The sequence below is a fragment of the Protopterus annectens genome, chromosome 4.part0 (assembly GCF_019279795.1).
Source record: "Protopterus annectens isolate FY-2018-M chromosome 4.part0, PAN1.0, whole genome shotgun sequence".
Lineage (NCBI taxonomy): Eukaryota > Metazoa > Chordata > Ceratodontiformes > Protopteridae > Protopterus > Protopterus annectens.
This window is the reverse complement of record NC_056733.1, coordinates 932,214,764-932,230,938: the sequence shown is the minus strand read 5'-3', so window position 1 is coordinate 932,230,938 and position 16,175 is coordinate 932,214,764. Positions and strand designations below refer to the sequence as shown.

General features: G+C 41.8%; 1 protein-coding gene across 1 annotated transcript in view; it reads right to left on the bottom strand.

Moving 5' to 3' along the window:
• The window catches only part of KNTC1 (kinetochore associated 1), a 3,090,908-nt gene that overhangs the window by 825,424 nt on the left and 2,249,309 nt on the right, over positions 1–16,175 (bottom strand). Inside the window, exon 50 of the mRNA XM_044068909.1 lies at positions 9,658–9,868. Coding sequence (XP_043924844.1) covers positions 9,658–9,868 — 211 coding nt within the window. The remainder of the gene's footprint in view (positions 1–9,657; positions 9,869–16,175) is intronic.

The following is a 16,175-nucleotide window of genomic DNA, read 5'->3' as shown; positions in this document are numbered from 1 at the left end:
GCCTCCAGGGTCCATCTTTCCTTGGTACTAGAAAGATCCTGGAGTAAAAGCCTTTTCCCATAGCAGCCTGTGGGACAGGCTGGATGGTGCCTTGGGCCATAAAGTTGACCACAAGTGGTAGTAAGAGGTGGAGCTGTTCTTTTGGGCGCTGGGGAATACCTTCTCTCTTTGGGGGAATGATCAAGGTCATGAAGTAACCGTGTTCTATTACTGAAACTACCCACTTGTCTGAAGCGATGAGTCTCCACGTTTGGAGACAGTAAGAGAGACGTAAGGACAGAGGGAGTGGAGGCGGAGTCAAGCTTGGTAGGTAGTCACACACTACATGCCCTGTCATGAAAGGGCATCCTATGGCTGGTAGATGGAGTAGCCCTGGCAGGAGTGGATTGTTTCCTGGGAGCTTTTCTTGGTCTGGAAAAGGAAGTGGGACCTGAATGTTTCCTAATAAACTGGGTCTTGGATGGGTAATTCCTTTGAAATGTGAGAACTGGAGATACAAACAGATGCTTTAAGTCTTGCATCTCCTTATATTTTTTGTTGCAAGGACTTAAACAAGTCTGCAACCTTGGATCCAAATAGAGCTGAATTGTCTAAAGGAGCATCTACTAGTTTAGCCCTAAAGTTATCTGGTAAAGGCTGGAGGCGTAGCCATGAATACCTTCTTGGGGCAGAAGCTGATGCTGCCAACCTAGCTGAGGCCTCAGCTGCATCACAGCTGCACCTAATAGTGTGTCTGGTCACCTGAGAGGTCAGGGAAACAAGGGAGGACAGTTCAGCTTTGGCTGGAGAGTCAGAGATATCCAAAAGTTGTTTGGAAATTTTCTCCAACAGGGTTAAAGCACATTTAGACAGGTGCGTCTGATAGCTGATTGCTCTGAAAGCCAGTTGCAGAAGTGTACACTTTTTTACCCAAATGCTCCATGGCCTTGCTGTCCTTGTCAGCAAGGAGGAGGGTGGTCGAAGGCAGTAATTTAGAAGCCTTGTCAGTGGTGACTGAGATGGTGGCGTGGTCTGCAGCTGGGCATTTTACCAGGAATTTACATGTCTCCAAGACCTTGTAAAACCTAAAAGGTCGGCTGGAGGCTGGGAATCTGGATTCAAGGATGCTGCAGAGAAAGTATCAAGAAAGGCTGGAAGTATAGATGGAATAGCCATGGGGGCTGGGGAATCCATCTGGATCAGCTCACAGTACCATTTTTGCCCCTCAGTCATTTCTGAGCGAGTCCCACTTGAAGTGGTCTCTCATCTTAGCTATGGTTTCCCCAAAGGTGAGATTTTCTGCAGGGAAATCAGCTTCTGCAAATTCTTCCTCTGTAGAGGCATATCCAAGTGGGAAAGGGAATTGGGAGGTGTAAGAGAATTATTCTTCTGAAGAAGTATCAGAGCACTCCTACTCTTTCACCTGTGAGGGGTCTGAAGCCTGAGGCCTAGTGCTCAGTACTGGAGGAGGGATAGTGGAAGTCCCTGGAGTAGTAGGCCACAAGGCCGTGAATGCATTAAAGAGGCTTTGTGAAAAAGCCTGCCAATCTGGTTGATTTTCCCTAACAGGAGAAGTATGCTTTCTCTTCTCCTTCATTTTTAAGTGAAGGCTTAGTGGGCATCTGTACAGGGGAAGGCCTAGGCCCAGATGTCTGTGAAGGAGTAGAGGGATCCAGCTGGTCTGCAGAGAGCCTTGGATCCCCCTTGGCATCAGTAACCAACTTCTGCAGAGCCTCCGTGGACATGCCTTTTGCACAGGGTTCGGTGGCTTCCGGTACGGTACCCACTATACCCAAGGCAGCGGGGCCTGAACATTCGTCCAGGCCAATGTCAGCCACAGGAGGAGCATCAGATGATGGAGGCGCAGCGACAGTAACAGGCCTTGCTGTCTTGGCCTTTTTTCTCAGCGGTATGGCAGGCAAGTTGGAAGGTCAGTCCACACCTAACGCTAGCTGTTTTAGATATTGGTTCTCTAGATACAGGTTAAGTGCATGAACTCTGCTATGTAAGGTCTTGGGTAAAAAGGCCTGGCAGATAGGGCAAGCCTTGTAGTCGTGTGATTTGCCTGAACACAATAGAGTTCGTGGGCATCTTTGTATGGAATCTGATGGCCGCACTTACACTTGCCCTTTGAGGATGACAAACAGGCATTAACACACAATTACTGAAAAAAGGTTCCCCAATGGGGTACTTATCTGAATGATTCGAGAATCCGATGGCCGGGAAGGCAGGAACACCTGACATTTGACTGGCGGCAGAGAAGTTCTGAAGTCTGGTGCGCGCAGACATCACTTTTATGGCCCACTCTCTGATAGCTATGTCAGATACCCCACACACCATACAGTGACTGCAAACTTTTGTATACTGGCCAGACATTCGGGTAGCAAGAGGAGAAAACTCAACAGAATACTGCAACATGTGAATAGAAAGACATCTTGAAAACTTCAGAATGCTTCACAATCAGACTAAAAGGCAAATAAAGACAAAAATATACTATAATAACTTTCAAAATAATATTAAACACAACCCTAAACAAATTCTGAACAGCCATTGACAAGTCTTACATCCCAACTAAAAATTAACTCTAACCCTTCTACCAACAACTCACCACTCAAAACAGCAGTAGAATTAAACTAATTTCACAGATAATATAGCATTCCTAAACAAGGATTCCCCAACATCCAATCCCGATCCTGACCAACAGCTACATATCACCAAATCCATTTTCACCTTCAAATTTATCCCCACATCCTATATAAAACTACTCTTAAATAAGCTCAAACCATGCTCTAGTTCAGCTGATGACCTTACGAGTACCTTAAAATAGCAGCTGATAGCATTATCTAGCCTGTCTCAATCCTTATGAACAGGTCAGTTCAGGAATCCCATGTTCTCCCTCTCTGGAAAAAAGTCGCACATTATCCCTCTGCACAAAGGAGGAAATTCAACAGACATTATTAACTTTAGACCCACTGCAATCTTATCCCCCCTCTCCAAAATACTTGAAAAATGTATACAAAAACAATTGCTAAACTACCTCTGCAGAAAGAAGTACTATCCCCTGCATAGCATGATTTCCATCCCTTCCATAGTACTAACCCTGCACTTCTAACCTTTATATTACTGTCAGTAAAGCTGCTAACAGCAGCAAACTAGTCTCCTCCTTATTTCTAGACTTGTCTAAAGTCTTCAGCACAGCAGGTCACAGCAAACTTTAATTTCAAATGTCTTCACGACATATCTCTCAGCCCACCCTTCTATGGTTCAAAAGCTACTTGTCCAATAGGCATCAGTCAGGAAAATGGCACTCCACTCTCTCTGTACCTCCCAGTCACCACTGGGGTACCACAAGGCTCTATCCTTGGTCACCTCCTCTTTAGCATTCTTAACAACTCCCTTCAAACATCCACACAATAGGCCTCCCTAATACAGTATGCAGATGACTCACAGTCATATGCACATAAGAAAACCTGGTACATCTCCAAAAAAGTACTCAGGAGTCTTTAATAGACAATCAAACATGTTTTCTTAACTCAAAACTCATGGTAACCCCCCTCCCCCAAATTACTACTATTTTTCTCAAATCCCTCTCTCATCAAAAAAACAAAATTTTAAATCCTCTCTCATAATATTACAACCACCGAAGTCACTTCTCATAACAAATTATTAGAAATGATGGTGGATGATGATCTTAAACTCAACCTAAATGTACAAGACTGTTTTAAAAAAAAATCACCAAAAACAAGGAATAATTTATGGAGCCAAAAACTTTCTCACCAACTCAGCTAAAGCTGCACTTGCCACTACTTACCTACTACCCTCATTACTTTATGTCACTCCCATCTTTACTAACCTTCAGGTACCACACACATCATCATATCATTGCTAGAAACTCCACTGTACCTGACAGAGTTCTTCTCAAGCAATCAGGAAATATAGAGCTGATAAGTATATTTTTTGCACTTTAACTGTTAGCGTTCTGCACTATTTTTGTTTGACTTAATTATTTACTTATCTGTCTTATCTGTGCCTGCATTTATATATTTGCTGACCTGTGGTCGAATTTTGTTTCCAGATCTACGCTGAAATTTTTTTCTCCCACACCCCTCACCCAACTGCTGTTGTGTTCTTTTGCAATCGCCCTCCCCTACTGAAAATCTGATCTGGGACATTCATCCCAGTCCCATCTCAGCTCATTCTACCTAATGCAGAGATCATTTGGGAAGGCCAAACTCCTTAGTCCCTTAACCTGAATTATCTTCTATTCCTCCTCTCTCCCTTTCCACTTTTTTTTTTTTAAGTAAACACTTTATTCAGCTGCTTATATTTTTCTGTATTTGTATTTCTTCCTAATACTCGTTACTTCATCTTACTTTTCCCTGTTACTTGCTGCTTGTTCTCTAAAGTGTTCAACTGCATTTTTTTCTGTTGCAATTACTACTGCTAGTTTATATCCTGTCTAAATTATTAAGTGTTATTCTAAGCCTCTTAGTTTTGGTTTAAGCACTTGGGCTTTAGGCCGACCCATTAGCTCTCCCTGGCCTTTCTCCCTCAGATTCTGAAAATATGGATGGTCTATTTCCTACAGTTACTCCTGCCAGTCTGGTTGATATGGGCATCCTGAGACAGTGTAACAACTGCCTCATGTACACGAACAACCATCTACTACTACCATCTAGGAACACAATTTGTGAGAGATGCAATTACATTATGAAGCTAGAGTCCATGTGCTCTACCTCTCAAGCCAGTATATCTGGCACCGAAAAGGTTGGCAACACAATCACTACACCTCAACCACTACCCACACCTACACAACAAACACCCACATATGTGGAGGTCCTCAACATAAACATACCTAAACAAAGGAGATCTCCGAGGCAAAAACACATGCGATCTCCACAGCCTTCCACATCACATACCACACATAGTCCACACACCTGTGTCTGACAGACACTAAGGCTTCACCATAAATCCAACACATTAGTCATAAAAGACTCCACTGTAAGATACAGAGATGTGCCTCTCACCAGGCTGGATAAGGAGAAAGTCACGGTTTAGTTGTCTGTCAGGTGCCAAAATCCACCATATCACATACGCATTCAAGTCTCTCAAAAACAGGTACTGTTAGGACTCTCTCATAATCCATATTGGCATGAAGGACTTGAGTCGTACCTCCCTGGACTATATGAAGAGACATGATTGAGCTCGCTGACTGTGTGTCCCAGGTAGGTATGTCCGTAGCCTTTGGCAGCATTCTGCTGTCACCTAGAATGATGCCTCAATACAAACAGAAAATGATTGACTAACAATTTCCATAGTTTTTGGTGTTATTCCAGGGGGATCCAGTACTTGACATCCTGGGAAGATATGATCAACAGACCACGATGCTTTCCCAGATATGGCCTGTATCTGTCTCATCTGGGCTTCAGGCTTCATGCAAAGGCTCTTGCCTCCCCCATAGTGCCTTTTTTTAGGAAGAATGAAGAGGTTAAAACTACCAACATAAAAATTTCAACAAAACACAAAATTAAAGATCTTGCTGCTGAACGCTAGGAGTCTAAACATGAAACTTCACTCATTGCAAGCATTCTTAACCCTGGAAGATGCTGACATCTGTACAGTCACAAAAGCATGGTTCAAAAATGCGGAGAGTACCCCAGTCTTACCTGGTTACTCATCCTATCATACATTTAGACCCCAAACTGTGGGCAGTAAAGCCAAAGGAGGTGGAGTTTCAATATACATTAAAGACATACACACCTCCAGGCTGGTCAAACAGTACGACGCACAGGAGGCACTCCAGATGCAGTTACCATTGACAAGACTGATATTCAAATCATAGTAAGCTACCAGCCCCCATATCTGACTGAAGATGCCTAAGCTGATTATTTGGACCAATTAGAATCCATCAAAATTCAACCCTTTACCCTGATACTTGGTGACTTTAACTACCCAAACATAGATTGGAACTACTCATAGAACTAGATAGAACTACTCATGCCAGAACACAAATGCCCTGAGATTCCTCGATTGTGTCAATGCAAATGCCTTGGAATGGCTAGTCAATACCCCCACAATAGGTGATATCATCTTGGACTTAGTATTAACCAACATGAGTAACCACTGCAGCATCCCCATAGTATCACTTGGTAAGCTCCAGCCATAAAACAGTCACTTTCGAAGTCACCATCTCTCTCAACCCTCCTCTAGTTAGGGTCAGACATAAAAACTTCTCCAAAGCTGATTACAGCCTCCTGAAGGATGGTATAAACAGCTTCACAGCCCCCTCCCCCTCTGCAGGAAGTGGCACCAATATCCAAAGCTACACCAAAGCACTATAAAAGCATTAATATAGATGTATGGAATCAGGAATACCGACAGGACTAAATCATCCACCAAGGAAGAGTAAGCCTGTCTGGTGGACAGCTGCAATAAATAAACTCTACAACAAAAGGAAAACATATCTGTCCAAGACCAAGAAGGAGCAGGTGCCCAATTGGAAGCAATGTCTCCTTAGCCTGAACAAGCAAATAAGAGCAGTAGTGAAATCGTCCAAAGCAAACTTTGAGTCGAAATTGGTCATATCTACAAGAGACAATCATAAGGCCTACTTCACATATGTCCGTAACCTCAAAGGAAGCACCCAGATCTGTTCAAAACTGGTGGCAAAGGACACCACATATACAAATGCCACAGATATGGCAAACTTGCTGGCTGACCGATTTAGTGAAAACTTCACTCCCCTGTCAGTAAATCGGGACATCTCCAGTACCTGCCCCCTTCCCCTTATATCTATGGAATAGGTCATCACTGCTCTCTCAAAGGCAAAAAATACACCCTCCATGGGACCCAATAACATCCCAGGCTGCCTCCTATGTGAACTCAGGCAGGAACTTGCAGCACGATTAGGCGCCTTATTCAACCAAAGCCTGAGTACCAGTTTTGCCCCAGCTGAGTGGAGGACAGCCACTGTCATCCCTTTGCACAAAGGTGGAGTGTCCACTAATCCCGGAAATTACAGACCCATCAGCCTAACTAGCCTGATCTACAAGGCCATGGAGCAGATAATGATGGACCTCATTAAGAAGGGACATTGGCAACCTCCAGACACTTGATCCCACACAATTTGGTTTTGTCAAGTGGAGGTCATGCCTGTTAAATTTGGTCGACTTCTTTGAGACAGTCACTAAAGCCATGGACGAGGGGAAGACAGTGCACACCTTACCTTGACCTGGCCAAAACCTTTGACACTATTCCCCACTTGGGCATAATAGATAAACTCTCTCAACTAGGCATCAATCTGTATGTTAACAGATGGGTAGCAAACTGGCTCACTGATGGAACCCACCTAGTCAAAATAGGTGAAACCACCTCATGCAGACCTGCAACAAGCGGCATACCCCAGGGTTCGGTCTTGGGGCCTCTGTTATTTGGGATATACTTTTCTGAGGTGCAAGCCAAAACCAGTGGGCTATGGCTGACCAAGTCTGCAGATAACTGCAAGCTGGGTGCTGTCATCAATTCCCCCTAGAGATGTGGACATCCTCCAAGAGGGTCTCGCTCAGACAAATGACTGGTGCCAGAAACATGGCCTCAAGCTGAATACCAAAAAATGTATCATCATCCCCTTTGGGGAGAGTGACATCCCCACAAATTATCACATAAATAACATCCTAAGCATGCAATCAGTTGTGAGGGATTTGGGCACCCAGGTTGATAGCAACCTGAAGTTTGACCACCATGTTGTTTCTGTTGTACGGAAAGCTTTCTACATGGCCCAACTCATAAGTAAGGGTATCTTATCCAGGTACAAGAGGTCATAACATCCCAATATTCTTCCCTTATAAGGCCCATTATTGAGTATACTGCCCTCTTTAGGCATATACCTTGCAAAGCACATGCAGCAGCTGGAGAGACCACAGCTTCCTCACCAGGAGAATCCAAGGCCTCAAACATCTACCATATACAGATAGGCTAAAAGCCCTATCCCTCTACTCAGTTTCATACAGACTCCTCAGAGGTGAGCTCTGTCTGGCATACAAGGCAATCACGGACCCCACCTTGAAGAGACTGCTGCATATCCGCAAGTCAAGCGCCACTCAAGTTACTCACACGAGTGGCCTCAATCTGGTGTGTGATATCAATAGGACTTATTGGCGGGACAGATTTGTGTCCCAGAGACTCTCCCATCTGTGGAATAGACTCCCTTTCCATGACAAGCAGAGTACCTCTTTACCCCTTTTAAAGGGCAACCTGGATAACTGGATGGGAAACAGAAAATACACCCCTGGGAATCCACCAGTGTCCCTGCTGGACAGGGGCATTGTGTGATGACTTGTCTAAACATGGGCTAAACTCTTGGCTAGGCTTACAAGGGCCTCAGGTCCAATAGCCTAATAACCTCCTATGATCCTATGAAAACTTAAACAGTGCTATAATAAAGTGGCTAAGTTTACAGCAAATACCCCTTTTAGCTCCCACCACAGTGTAGCACTAAAAAGTCTAAACTGTTGAGAACTACCCCATCAGCTAAGATATTAAATGCTTCTCCAGAGAATAAAGCAAAGTCCAAAAGGTTTAGGTGTTTAGGTTTTGCTTGGAAGACTTAACACAGATATTTTATTGCACAAGCACACTTCAGAAATGTTTCCTAATGGTAGATCACAAACACTGGATGTGGGGCAGGAAGGAGAGAGGTAACTGTAAAAATGCTTGTTTTAGGAATCTTTTGAGAGAGCAGATTTTACAAATTCTCTGTCAGAAACTTTGTAACTGATTCTCCTGAGCTAGGACATAGGATCTGAATTGCCTAGTAGCAATAACGCCTTACTAAGTTTAATATTGTTGGTTGCCAAAAAAAGTTCTAGAAAACGGAAATATAAAATCTAAATAAACTATTATTAAACAACTGAATATTGTAAAGGAGATAAAATACTTGGAAGTAGGATATTTAAAAAAGGAAGGAGCACATTAAATAAAAAAAAAAAACAGAATTTGTGGGAACAACAAATGTAGAATAATGCCCAGAAGCAGCGAGCTTTTAAGGGAGGGCAGGAACTGTGCTATTTATGTAATGCTGGTGTGAATGATAAGTGCTATTAAAAAAAAAAAAAAAAAAAAAAATATATATATATATATATATATACATATATATATATATATATATATATATATATATATATATATATATATATATATATATATATATACACACACACACACATATATATATATACATATATATATATATATATATATATATATATATATAAATATATATACACACACAGACACATATATACATATGTGTGTGTGTGTAAAATGCATGGAAAATGTTATGGTTTGTTTTCTATTAATGTATACATACCTACCCATTCATAACCCCCGTTTCTCATTTTTGCACATGTAGTTGGGGTGTCACTTCAAAAGTGACAAACATATACATACCTATATCAATATATGAAACTGGATTCAGTCAAGATGTTAGAACAGGAAAGCTGGAAGTCTGTAACTCTCATTACGACTGAAAATGCAGAGATCCTACAATAAGAATCACCTAATTCTTAATTAGAACATAAAACGAAACATTCTGAACGTAGCAAATGAAGGAGGCATCTGAGCAGTGATAAATCTCCACTAAGTAAACATTACAAATAGATGTCAAATAAGAATTCTTACCTGGATAGTCTCGGCCTGTTGGATGTTTAATCCTTTGTTCGATGCTGTTATGTTGGAACAGACAGACAATAAGTTTGGCTGGTGAATTTATTAATTTCAGGTAATCTGGGCTATTCAAGTTATATTTTGCCAATGCGTATTCTGTAGCCGACATCTCATACTGCATGGTCACCTTTTTCAGAAAATAGTCGGCTTTTTCACGTCCTTCATCCTGCATAAGAGAGCAACAGTAAGCTAAATAAACCACATTAACAGGGACTGCAACAACATAACCCAAGAGATTCGCAGTCAGGAGGAAGTTGTAGAAATCCTCCCTGCAGCTGATATCAGAAGCATTTTCTGCCATGATTTCTTCTTCTCAGAAACCTCCTTCCCATTAGTTTAATAAATATTAACTACACAAAGAGGCCAACTCAAAAAAGGAGGGCTCTGAGAAAGGATAAACCTCAGTAAAAGAATCAGGAGAGGGGCAGAGTAGCCTCATAAATCTTTTGTTGATCATTTTTGCAACTAAAGCCTAGAAGACCTTAAGAGAGATGAAGAATTGTACTGCCAGCTGGCTAATAAAGTCTAGACCACCAACACATTCTTACTGTATCAGATGATCTGAGACAGAACTCTGCTTGGGGTGGTCAGTGAATGAGACAACCTTATCCATTTTTGCAGCCTGGCTATTTCTATCATAAGTGCCTATAGTCACGGTCTTAAATGCCCTTCACTCCTGCAAAAACTGATATCAAGTGCTGCATTAACTGCATATGCTAAGCCCCTGCACATGCACGTTCATCCCTAACAAGTGAACAGGCACACTCCACCAAATAAAAACAACATGGAAATTTACACTGATCTATGCGCAGTTAGGGGCTAGGAAGGCATCCAGATATGGGGACAGTGGGGGGAGGGGGGTTAGACCTTACACAGGTGTCATAATTCATGTATCACTTGATACGATGAATACGGGGTTCTATTTTCTTTTCTTTTGCAATGAAGCTACATTATTTCATCCATTTACAATCCTCATGCATTATGCACTAAACGGATGCTTTGGTGGCTGCGACAATTTTTGAGATTAACCAGCTATGCAATTACAGATATGAGGAAGTTCTGTACTTACTACTATGCTGAATCCTTTCATCTTGGTCTGTCCTATACGACATATATGGTATCAAACTGCTTGTCGGATTACATCCAGCATCAACAGTGCTCCAGCCTTTAGCTCCTTAAAATGTTTTCCCCCCATAACCCCACAGTAAGGTAAGTCCCATCAGACAGAGTTTGTTGCCCACTGTCAAATCCTAAAAAACATAAAAAAGCAATGGATATACTAGTGAAGAGCTTTAGACAATTTTTCAGGTCCTTAGGAAATGACAATCTGGAAGGGTGATGGGGAGAATGTCATACTGGATGGACTAGGATGAAAGGGTCCAGGGTTATGGTAAGCACATAACTTCCATATCCTATTCATCCTGTATATCTGATCAGACTTATGGGTCAGAATCACAATCTCCCCCTCTTCCTGGGGAGTATCTTGACAGGATACCCTTAAGGAAAATGCAGTTGAAGCAGCCTGTGAGTTGGTCAAAGGAGCCTTTGGTTTGACTGGTAAGAACTTGCTGGCTGTATAAACAAAATGCAGTTGGACAGCCATCTACACAATGCAACCTTAGACACCTTCTTTCTTAGTTACTGGATGCAAAGGAAACAGATAATAGCATATCCTTTCTGAAAGAATTGGTTCTGTGGAGATAAAATCTAAGTACTCTATGAATATCTTCAGCATGAACAATGTATTCCCCTTTAATGGAATGGTTTGAGAAAAATACGGGTAAAAGAATAGGTTGATTTAAATTATTCTATAGCTACTTTGGGAACGAAGGAGGGGTTATTATGCAGATACACCCTATTTTTATGGAAAATTAGATATGGTGTAAACAATAAAGAATTTACTTCAAAGATTCTTCTAGCAGAAGTAACTGCTGCTGCTAACAAATGTTTTCCAAGAAAGGAATTTCAACTGTGCAGAGGATGCTGTCTTGAAAGGGGTTCCTATTACAAGACCAAAGATGCATTCTGTCGAATGTGTCTTGGTCGAACATAAAAGACTGAAAAGGCAAAATATCGAAGTGGCTTTTAAGCAAATTCTTTCCCTGGGAAAGAATTCGCTTTTCTGTTTCATTACTTTGCCGTTTTCAGCACTGTAGTGTGGTCTCGGAGTTGGTATATTTAAGTTGGGGTGTGAAGGGGGCACAGACTCCCACTTAATGTAATGTTTTGAAGTGTTTGCTTTTTTTCTTCTTCTTTTTTGTTGGAACAGTCATTTTTTCCCTTGGGGAAAAAAATCGCTGTTCTGACAGTTCAACATTGTAAGCTTTCGCTTACATCGGGTCGATTAATGACCGTTAACTTTTTTAAGCATTCAGTGATGTAATACGGATCCCTTGAAAGGGCTTTCTCTTAAGGCTTCCAGAGCAATGCTAATATCTCAAGGGAGGCAGTTCGTTAACAGGTGGATGGAGAAGGAAGGTGTTTTTTAAGAACGCATAACACAGTTTAAGAGAAACTACTGAATAGGATTCAAGACCATTGTGATAGTCGGATACTGAAGACAACTGAACTTTTAGAGTAAACCAAACAGGATTCAAATAACTGCAAAAGGAACTGAAACAGTAAAGATTTAGGATTTGATCAGTAGCCCATAAAGAAAATTGTTTCAATTTGCTCCTGTACACTTTATTACTACATTGTTTTTGTGAAGTAGAGAGACAGAATGTGAATGACATTGGATGGTAAGGAAGGATTTTTGGTAATTAATGGAAATGAAAAAATCATGTAGTTAAATTGAAACTGGGCAAGTCTGGATGAGGATGTTCAGAAGGGACAGAAGATCAAGACATAGATCTAGAAGCAATAGGGACATTGTCAGGTGAGGCATTAGCACAGGGAACCAAATTTGCCATTGCCAGAATGGAGCAAAGAAGATCACCCTGTCTTTGCATGCTATGGCATTCCATGAAAATCTGAAAATCAAAGCAAGAGGTGGAAAGTCATTGAGAAGGTCAGAAAGCGACTACTCAATATCAGCATTTCTACAGGACTGTCCCTCTGGAGACATCAGGGTGAAGACGCTTTTGTGTTTGGTGATGGCAGGGAAAGCCAGAAAGGTTGCAGCAAGGCTGGCACCAACAAAGGAGTATCTGATGCACTACAGTTGTGGTGAGATACCGCACATGAGACTTCAACATGGATATATCTGCTGCGTTTGTCCTCTAGGTAGTTGGTCTTTCCCAGAATATGCATTGCAACTAGAACATGAAGCAAAGCCACAAGCCATTACCAAACCCTCACTGCCTCTCGACAAACAGGGCTCAAACTTGGTTCCACTCTGCTTGTTCAGGTCCCAGACTACAAACATGTTGTCTGTCTCAATAGTAATCACTCTTGGAGGTAGAAGATTCAGACAACTATGCAGTGGTAGGAAGACCACTCTCACTTCCTGTATACTGATGTGAAGTCCAGCCTCTGTCCAATCCCACGTTCCTTGGACCATCCTTCTCTCAAAATGCCATCCTTCCTAGATAGGAGGTTGTCATGAGCATTGCACTCAGAGGGTGCTAACAAAGGGTCCCCCTGTCAAAACATTAAAGAAATTGAGTCATCACTTTTAGTGAATTTTGCACATCTAAGAGATGATCACTGAGTAGCCAGGTTATCTGAAAGCTGAGACCACTGGACTCTAAGCAGCCATTGAAGAAAATGCATGTGAAACCAAGCAGTCTTTTCATGACTATGGTGGAGACCCATCAGGCTGAAAACTCACTGAACAAGATTCCTGGTGGGGAGGGAGGGTTTAAAAGGTCATGGAGAGCAAGTCTGAGAGTATGAACTTGATCTGGTGGAAGAATCACTATTCATTTGTGGTGTGTAGACTGTCTCTGACAAAATGAATGACTCGAGCTGGCTAAAGATGTGACTTTTTTTAATTTACAGAGCTAGGACAGACAGAGCTGAAGATAAAAGTATCTGATTTCTATTAAGAATTCAATGATCATAGCAGTAAGGATCCAATCATCAACGTAGAGGAATACTCAGATCCCAGTGAATCACCTCCATGCACTTGGTGAAACCAAATGGCAGGGCTCTGAACTAAACATGACTAGCTTCTAATTGAAAACATAGATATCTTCTAGATGTCTTTGCTATCTTTATGTGGAAGTAACATCCTGAAGATCTACTGAGTACAGTCAGTCATTTAAGCACAGACATGGCTAAAATGTTTGCACGTTAACCATTCAGTAGGAGGTCTTTGTCAGATGAAAATGTAGGCGGCATAGCTCCAAGATGGACGTGAATTCCTTGTTTTTCTTTGGAAATAAAAAAACGTTGAAAGCAATCATGACTCTCTGTGATCTGGTGAGACCTACCGGATGACTTTTTTTCTAACAGAGAGACAATTTCTTTTATGGTTTCTTTGCTTTGATGGATGGGGTGTCTGGTAGTGACTGATGTTGTGGAAGTGGGAGATTAGAGAAGGGGATTGTACGGCCTCTGGATGTAATCCTCGCCCATGAATCCTGTGTGATGGCGATTCATAAAGGGAAGTAGAATGATAAATGTCCCCAACAGACCCCAAAGGGAACAGCTGCGTAACACTTCGGGAACAATGCTATTGGTTTTCCAAGAAGGGACCACTACATTCCTGATTTTGCAGACATCTCTGAACGCCTGGGTTTACATCCACAGGAAGGGCCCATCTCTGCCTTGACCATCCCAGTCTGATTTAGTGTCAAAGGTTTGACAATGGGGTTTCCTAAACAATAAGGATCTGAAGCCCTTCTGATTCCTACTTAATGGTCACTGAGGGGTTTTCAACTCGACTCCTATAGCAGCTTAGTAATTTTCATTCACAGATGGACCAAACAGTGATGAGACATCAAAGGAGGCATTAGCAAAGGACAATTTAAAGCTGCCTGCAAAGTCACACAGGAGGAGCCAGACTTAACATCTAATTGTAATGCCAGTATTTGCCATCCTAGCCACTCCATCAGCTGCTTTATGCATAAGCTGTGTGAACAGGATGGTAATCTTTAACACTGTACCTAAAGCAGTTTCCAGTTGTTGCTTGGTTTCCAATATGGGTGGCTTCTTCAGACACGCTAAAGCTTGTTTGGGTAGAACTCTCCACAACCCGTTCACATTGCCAGTCTGTCCACTTTTGGGTATACTTCTCCAATTACATTTTAACATTTTTTTTTCTGTAAAATCTGATATTTGGGAATGTCTGCATGCCTAGAGTGACAAATAATGTGATGTAACTTATCCACTGCACAGGTATCATCTCCTTGAACCCACCAGTTTGCCCCATGCTACCAGAAAGTTATTTCCTGCAAATCAAAAAATAATATACAACACTAACATCATGAAATAAATACAGCACAAATACACACTCGCCTAATTTACAAGAAAGTCCTAACAGCCAAGGTGGTGCTCATCCAAAGAGGGCAGGTACACTTGACCATTCAAGGGGGACCCTGAAATATCAGGTATAACAAGGGGGACCCTGAAATATCAGGTATAACATATATATATATATATATATATATATATATATATATATATATATATATATATATATACACATATATATATACAGTATCGGCTGAATTATGAAGGGGCCCTCCTTGATGGATTCTTGATTAGGCTAAACACCAAAGCACCATCACCACGAGGGAAGGAGGAGTCACAAGATTACACAAGTGCAAAGTTCAGCGAGCACAGCATTTCAGCACTGACTTCCAATTTGTAACGCAACTCCCTGAGTTGGCATTTAAACACTAATACTTGGTAAAAGGTATGCACTGAAGACTGAGCGGCCAACTGAGGCATTATTGAAGCAAGCAATGGTGGCAGCCAATTCCCTAGAGGGCTGTACTTCAACTGCAGCACTTTCCAAGGGGCAAAAATCAATGCAGTTGGCAATCCACATGGAAGGTGCCAGCTTGGCAGCTGCAAGCTCATTTTTTGTCTATTATGAATGAGACACAACACTGGTCAATCCATCCTTCTAAGTCTGTGCACCTGCTTCAACTAACATCTGAGCTGCCACTGCACAACCAGAGTGGGAATGGCCCTCTGTGCTAGGTTCTCTCTCCTCACAAAAAAAAAACAGGAGACTAATGGAGTGGTTTAGAGAGAATTCTGAAATAATTTTCACATGAAAATGAAGCTTCATCCTCAGGAATGCCTTATCCTTGTGAAAGGCTAAATAAAGGCTATGTACTCACCATAAAGAATAGTTGTGTAAAATCTTACCATAATCATAGATGTCCCTCTCTTTTATGTTGCAGTATTCTTTACACGTGGGTTGTTTTCCACCCAACAACCCAACGTCCGGCCTGTATATAAAAGCTTATAGCCACTGCCAGTAAGTGGGATGTCGCACATAGGTACTGACAACGTCAGCGATAAAAGGACGTCTGCAGGTACCATCCTCAGAACAAGGAAGACCCATGAGGAATAAT